Source organism: Sinocyclocheilus rhinocerous, unplaced genomic scaffold (assembly GCF_001515625.1).
Source record: "Sinocyclocheilus rhinocerous isolate Xijiao unplaced genomic scaffold, SAMN03320098_v1.1 scaffold2725, whole genome shotgun sequence".
NCBI classification, from domain to species: Eukaryota; Metazoa; Chordata; class Actinopteri; order Cypriniformes; family Cyprinidae; genus Sinocyclocheilus; species Sinocyclocheilus rhinocerous.
This window is the reverse complement of record NW_015635048.1, coordinates 165,694-173,632: the sequence shown is the minus strand read 5'-3', so window position 1 is coordinate 173,632 and position 7,939 is coordinate 165,694. Positions and strand designations below refer to the sequence as shown.

General features: G+C 36.4%; 1 protein-coding gene across 1 annotated transcript in view; it reads right to left on the bottom strand.

Annotated features, from left to right (window-relative positions):
* Positions 1 to 1,622: 1,622 nt before the first annotated feature.
* LOC107746455 (coiled-coil domain-containing protein 6-like) overlaps positions 1,623 to 7,939 on the bottom strand; it is a 16,199-nt gene continuing 9,882 nt past the window's right edge. The window contains exons 6-9 of the mRNA XM_016560673.1: positions 7,580 to 7,736; positions 5,570 to 5,670; positions 4,757 to 4,878; positions 1,623 to 2,540 (exon numbers count right to left, since the gene is read on the bottom strand). Of these exons, the coding sequence (XP_016416159.1) occupies positions 2,370 to 2,540; positions 4,757 to 4,878; positions 5,570 to 5,670; positions 7,580 to 7,736 (551 nt within the window). The 3' untranslated portion in view covers positions 1,623 to 2,369. The remainder of the gene's footprint in view (positions 2,541 to 4,756; positions 4,879 to 5,569; positions 5,671 to 7,579; positions 7,737 to 7,939) is intronic.

Below are 7,939 nucleotides of genomic sequence, written 5' to 3'. Positions count from 1 at the left end.
ATATTGTCCTATCCTAACAAACCATACATCAATGGAAAGCTTATTTGTTCAGCTTTCATATGATGTATAAATCTCAATTTCGAAAAATTGACCCTTATAAAATTGTCACATACTGTATGTCACAAAAATTATTAAAATTGTCACATGTCAAGACACACAAAAAAAGAGCGTGCTCTAAAAAACATTACAGTGCAGAGTCCCATCTGTTAATGATAGCAGTAAAATGAGCAAACATTACATTCATTCGTCAACAGTCTTAAAAACAAAAGTTGGATGGAGCTGGAAAGGACAAAAAGTAGCTCTGGTAAAAACTGAAAATGGTTGAAACAGATTTGCAATACAACGTATTCTTTTTCTATACAAACACATGAATATTTACAATGACGACAGTACAAAGGTAAACAAAAGTGAAGTAAAAAAAAAAAAAAACATAGTCCTGGTTCTCAATCTAATGAATTGTGCTCTCAGAGAATACATGGTAAAGAATAAAAGATGAAAAGAAAATACAGACACACCCTGTAGTAAATATGAAAAGCACCGATGCCATGCTGCAGCAAAACACAGTGCTGTTTTTGTCAGATATTGTTCAACAACACGGCCTAGCATCCACCTGGCCACAGCTAACCTATCCAAAACAACTTACTTAACCGCAATCAAGCTGGTTAGTACCAGGAAATGAATCATTGGTTTACTTTGATCTGCAGGAAATGATAAATAAGAAGCGCTCTTCTCTTGTTCCGCGTGTTCAGCTGCATCTCAATTTGCGATTTATTTGGTAACTCTGAGAGAATCCTAAAAAGCTCACCAATGAACTCACAAACACAAACTAGTGGAGGAAACACTTCAAAAGAGACCCCCATATGCATTTTTTCCTTTTTTTTTGCAAAGCATACAAAAGTCTATTTACACACGCTTTAGCTCACTTCCTTGCACAATTGTTCAAACTCATTCTTATAACTCAGTATATTCTGAAAAAAAAAAAAAATCACAGTGGTACCAGACACTGTTTAGCAGAAAAGAGCTGCAGGTGTGTTTGTAATAAGAAACCAGACAAACGCTCTACGCATACACACACTAGTCTTTTCTAATGTACACCATTTAATGTTTTAAGTGTCTGGCTGAAATATATAAAAAAAGCTTTTAGAACCCACCAGGAGGATTAAAGTCTGCCAGATGCCAACAACGCATTGCATCTGCAGCAGCCGCAAAACACCAAGTCATCTACCGCAGAGTGTTCTCATGTGAACACTGCAAAAAGTCATTTACTAGGGTGTCATATTTCACTCCAAAATCAATCCAAAAAAATTAAAATATTTTTTTCTTCCCCATTACAATGATATAATTTGTAAGGAAAATGTGCTCATCATTAAAATAAAGCCACAATGTAAGAAAAATGTACTGCTCTGAAATCCAAATATATTTCTAAATAAATGTTAATATTTTAGCTCTCTCTCTCTCTCTCTCTCTCTCTCTCTCTCTCTATATATATATATATATATATACACACACACACATACATACAGTTGAGCAGGTTCCAAATTAGATTTTTTTCTATTGCATTATAATAACAGGAATTGGTTCTACAAAGGCCTAATTTTCATTATTCAAATTTTTAAAATATTTTTCTTTTTTTCTTCCTGGTTTTAGGATGAAATATGACCTGGACACTTCTTTGGGAGACTCATTACTAATGCAAAGTTTTTTGCTGTCTTGATTTCAAAATGTGATTACAAGGAAATAGCCAAATACATATTGCTGCAATAACCAGGATGACTCTTTTTTTTTTTTTTTATCACTTTCTGAGACACTTGCTTGTGAATTATTAACCATTATTATTCAAACGTGATATTGGGCCACAGTTTAATCCTTAAAAGGCCATTAGCTGCTTTGACCATGATTCTATTTGGAGTACAGAAGCACACCTGTGGCTTTCTGTAATGTCCTGCTGGTCCACTCTGGTTGACACTTTTAAAATGTTACTCTGAACACTGGAAAAATACTCAACTATGAAAAATATATGACCACATCATTTCCTAAGTAGTATTTTTTGTCAGTCTACAAACAAGCAATGGTTGCTAAAGGTGTAGATCGCTTGACACACACTGATGCCAAAGCAATAAGTGCTTGCTAAAACTGTGCTATACACTGAAGTGATGTTCATTCCCTCTTGAGCTGGAAATGCCTTCACCTCACCTCACACACCATCTTTAAGTGGACACAATCAACGCTTCCAAACACAGAACTATGAACAACACAGATGAATGGTTTCAGTGCGAGATGAAGAAGACATTGAGGATTGTTAAGCCTTTGGCTTGAGGGATGTTACAGTGAAGCAGCTCTGTTTCGAGTCCCTGCGATGGCTCACCGATCTATGGCTGCAAGGACTGCTGCGGCTGCAGTGGAGCGGCCTGGGATGATGTCGGGTGCACGGCGGGTGGAGGGGGAGGCGGGGGCTGGACAACACCCTGCGTGTTGGGGGACGGAGGGTGTGTAGGCCGCTTGAATTTGTCTGGACTGTTGCTTCTCCTTGGGGAGGGTCTCTGTGGGGGGAGAAAAATAGTCTATAGACTGTCATGGGATATGACATATGTGATGTCTAAAACAGCTGGAGATTCATATCAGCCCTATCTAGAACCACTATATGTGTTTCCACGGATAATGTCCTCACCGAGTAAAGTTCAGATGTCATGCTGCACAGTAGCTCAGGTCACATTACTTTCCCTGCTCAATTCAAATTCAAATTGTATTTCAGTTGACTGCACTATATTTTATCCTTATTCTGGCAGCTACATTTTTTAAAAATGTTTTTGAATGCTATCATGCTCAGTGTTGGGAAGATTACTTTGGAAATGTAATAGGTTACAGATTACAAGTTACCCTATTTAAAATGGTATAAGTAGTGTGACTTTCAATTACTTTATTACATTTGATTACTTTTTTTTTCAACTGTTAATCATTCGGAAACTTTTAAAGCAGGCAGGGTTAACCTTACAGTAGTACTCAACACTGATTACTGTCAGACTTTCAAAATCCTTCTTCACTAGAATTAACATTATAATAATTTAATTTTAAAACAGCCACCACAAAATCAGACTTTAGCACTTCGTTTTACCTTGAGACCGTTCTGAGGTTAAATAAAGGTTTAAAATCAATCAAGATATAGTTTAATAGTTATGATACTGTTTTTGAAATAAAATCTTTGCATAGCTTTTACAGGAAACGCTGGCATCTAACAATGCCTTGGAAAAAACAGTTAATCTTAAAAAATAAAAAAAAAATATTGTCTTTTTAAAACGCAGTCTTTACTGTTGCTAAATTGCGGGACACGTTTGAAAGCACATTAATCCGCGTGAGAGATGCTAGGCTGAATTGTGTGTGCGCTCTAGAATGGACAAGCAAATTACACTTTGGGCTTCGGATGCGCGTCCAAATGATCAAATACACACAAAAATATGTCAAAATGGCCTGCTTGGGGAGCATTCACTTAAACACAGTTTATGTCTTAAGTGGACGTGAACAGCTGGGAGAAAATCTGATGCGTGTCAATATATATACAGTCACCTTCTGAAGATCGGGCCATCAATGTCAATCAAGCAACAAAATGCAAAGAAAAAAATCACTCAGCTCTCTGAATAACGTTAGCTTTACTAAGCATTAATCAATCAAATTGTACAGTGTTATATCAGTCGTACGATCGTTTTTACGAACTTCTTAGGCTTACAAAGCTTTTGGGAAATGCAGCCCTGAACAGTAATATGAGTAGACCCCCAAAAAAAAAAAAAAAAATAATGTAAGCACTTTTATTTGTATCTTTGTTTTATTGTATTTATCAGTTTGTTTTTTTCTTTGTTATGACCGACGTTTTTTGTATTTTTGTTGCACTTTGCTTTTGTTTTTCTCTCCCTCTATGCTGCACTGGCTGTCGTCTGATAGGCTCACTGATGATGTGGTGTGATGCGCCATTGGATGTTCCATCGAGGCATGGCATATAAAAGGGAACTGCCGGCAGCCTTCGGGGAGCTCATTTCTGGCGTGTTCGTGGTGGGGTTGAGAGCTCCTGGATTTCCTCCTCCGGCCAATGACCAAACCAAATGTTCACATTAAGGGCCAGTTTTACTAACAGCGTGCGCCAGCGCAAACCGTCTTTTGCCGTTAAAACTGTACTGTCAGGTTTTACTATAGACGCGCAGTGACGAATTAGTGCTGAAACAGTTACTTTTGCGCCTGCCCTTATTGAATATGCATTTGTAGGAGTTTCCCTTTCAGATGCAAAATGTATGGGAGCAGAGTATTCAAATGAATCACGCAACACGTTTTACTAATGTTTGCGCTCGTCAAATTACTGGCATTTGCGCCATTATTTAACGCCCAAAAAAAGCATGTCTTAAACTATTTTGCTCTTGAAATGGCTTCAATTATTGTTGCTAGGAGGAGGCTAGTGGTCGACCGATATATCGCCACGGCCGATATATCGGCCGATATTTGGCATTTTTCAAATATCGGCATTGGCCGATAAGTTTTTCTGTTTGGCCGATGTGTTCGAGGCGGGACAATTTCTTCGTAGTGCAACGGAAAAGCAATTAGAATAGGTAAAAAAAAAAAAACAAAAACAAAAACACTACGTAAAAAAAACTAAATCAGTCACATTGACGGCATGCATATATCCGTGACAGTCTTAACAAATGCATTAACAGAGAGAGAGAGAGAGAGAGAGAGAGCGAAAACAGACAGTAATGATGGTGCAGAAGGAACTCACTGCAATGCCATGAGAGGCTCCTACGTGGACATGCAGGCCGGGTGTATTGTAGAAGGACATGCCTGCTCTGGTCAGCGTAGTTGGTGGGGTGAAGCCCACTGTGTGACTCGCATATGACAACCCTGCAGAACAGAGCATGCGTAGAAAGTCAGCGAGGCTTTAGCAAATTCCTTGAGGTGCATTATATACAGCATTAATATACTGGTTGCCATTTTTCCATGCAACAACAATCAATAGGGAGTTTAGTGAGAATAGATGTATCTATAATAGATAGATAATGTCAAATCAGTGAGTTAACTAAATATTAACATTAGTGAACAAATAATTTAGACCAGTTTTGCAATTTTGATTAATCTGTTGAAAATATCTTATCTAAAAGAACATTCATGCATACATGGATACATGCTTAGATTTCAGTCAAAATTTGGTTTTTGTTGTAGCTGCCTATTATTAAGCCAAATGTTTATGTTTAATTATCAGCGCACCCATGATGTCAAAATAACCTGCCTAGACAGGCAGTCCACTTCTAAAAAAAAATCTTCTTAGTACTACGTGCTTGGGGATTTATTGTGTTGAGTGTTTAATTTGAATGTTCTGTTCTGCCAAGGAATGTTGGCCAGACCTACTCCTGAAGAGAGGTGTGGACTGAATCTGACTTAGTCAACTTAGGTTTACCAACTCTGAATCAGTTTATTTTATTATTACAATAGAAACTGTGACCCATACACTAAAACACTTTTCAATAGCAAATTAAAATGATTAAGTGAATTAGGAAATGTACATCAAATATTTTAGCAAGTAAACCTGGTGTACCTGGTGAGATGGGTCTGCTGGAGGACGGGGAAGGGCTGTAGGGAATGGGGCTGGATACGGTACGGGGACGTAGGCCTTGAGCGGACATCTCATTGAAATACCTGCATAAAAATAGATGGAGGTTAGAACAGAGCATCTATACAGAATGCAAATACAGGAGCTAATCAGAATGAACTTGTAATGTTGGCTATCAGTATATATGTTTGTTTGTCCAAGTGAGTCTATATTTGGCACATGTAAATATTGCCACTTTCTTTACTTAGCCTATGTTTCTTATTTTTATGTTATATTTTTGGTCCATGTGATTCTGTATTTGGCACATGTAAACATTGTCACATTCTTTACTTGCATAATAATAATAATAAAAAAAAAAAGGACAGAGCATCTAGTTGAAGCAGTAGGTGTTAGGCGAAATTTTCTGGGAATTTATCCAAAACGATAATTATACGATACTTTGTTGAGTGTGTTTTTGTGCTGGTACATTGACTGGTTAGGCCTGTTGTGGCCAGCTGATACCCAAAGCTTTTCATATTCTTCATATTGTTTCAATTCACAGTTGTGTGAGAAACTACATTACAGAGCATTATTTGGCAAATGATTACCAGGGCATTTTTGTAACCTTATTAGATGTATGCATCTTTTGTCAAATTACTACATTTAATCAATAAATTCAATCTGAATAATAAGACACTGTGGGCTGTTACCAGAGCTGTAACCTGAACATGTAATCTTGATTACGTAATCAGATTCCAAAAATTAAGTACTTGTAATTAGATTAAATTACATTTTAAAATACTCGCAATCAGACTACAGTTATTATTTTATTGATTATATATTATTTACGCAATAGCAATAAATTATTCATAATTTATTGACTCACCCTACTCTGTAGGTTAACTATGTATTTCTGTCTCTGGAAGGCTTTCGTCTTTCTAACACATTAAAATTCACATATTCACAAACTTTTTTTGTCATCGGATTCTCTTTTACCTAATATATTTACTTGAAGTACACCTGATATTTTGAAATAAATATTTTAATAATTAAGTATTACATTTGCATGTTCATTGGTTTTGGTCACACGACATGCGCGTAAACAAATAAAATAGTTCAATAGTAGTTTTTTTATTTTGATTGATTTTAAAATGGTTTATTTGAATTTAACCTTTTTATGATTTAATAAATTATTAGCTTTTCATTAAACCCCCTGCAGTTCCTACACAAACCCTAGTTTGGGAAACCTTGACGTAAATGTAATTTTAAATGCACTTCATGTTGTTAATAACAACAAATGGAATATATTTTCTTACTCTTTGTATTTTTATGTTAATATGGTACAAGATTATCCTATTTAAATCAATGTGATAAACGAGTTAGGTCAAAAGTAATCTAAAAGTAGTCTGATTATATTACCTAAAATGCGTCATGTAATGGATTATGTTACTAACAACCATTTTTGTCATGTAATTTGGAATCAGTAACGGATTACAATTTGTAAGTAATCTACCCAGCTCTTGGTGTTACCAATGAAATGAAATCAGTATCAACAAAATGCTTTTTTGCAACGTAGTAGTTACACAGAAGCTGCACCTAAAAAAACCATTTAGCTATATTTACACTGCAAATACAATTGCATAAATAACAGATTAATGTTTTAAAAAATAATACGTTGAATACTGAATTAAGACTTTTTTTAGAATGATACTTTGAAACTAAAATTGTCTTCGCGAATAAATACATTCTACTAAGCTACATCATGCAGTGAAAGCATGCATTTTTTGTTGTTGTTTTTTTTAAAGTTAGTGGCACACTCCATAATGTCAGCTTCCACATCATTAAAACAGCAATTATGATATTATTATAGACTAGTGGTTCTCAATCACATTCCTGAAGCCCCTGCACTACTGCACATTTTGCATGTCTCCTTTGTTTGACACACCCATTTCTTGGAGTCTCTACTGATGAGTTAAATCAGGTGTGTTTGATTAGGTGACATACAAAATGTGGTACCTCTCATCGTCCATCTCCAAGCTGGACTCTCTCTCAGAGAGCTGCCGGCACAGCGCCTCCCTGCGCTCCACCTCCCTCTGGAGCTTCCTCTGCAGCCGGATGTTCTCCTCCCGCATGTGGCGCTCTTCCTCTATGTACTGAGCCCTCTTCTCTGTCTCTGTAGACACACACACACTGCAATGAGCAGAGCTTATCTTTATGGTGAAGTCATATGGTAACAGTGCATTTGTTCATGTGCACAACCATGAGACTAAATGAGGTCAACATGATAAAAAGCATGTGACTGTCAGAAAGTTTTGGTCCAGTTGATATTGATGTTGTTATTTTACAAAAATCTAAACAGCATTATTTTAGTATCAT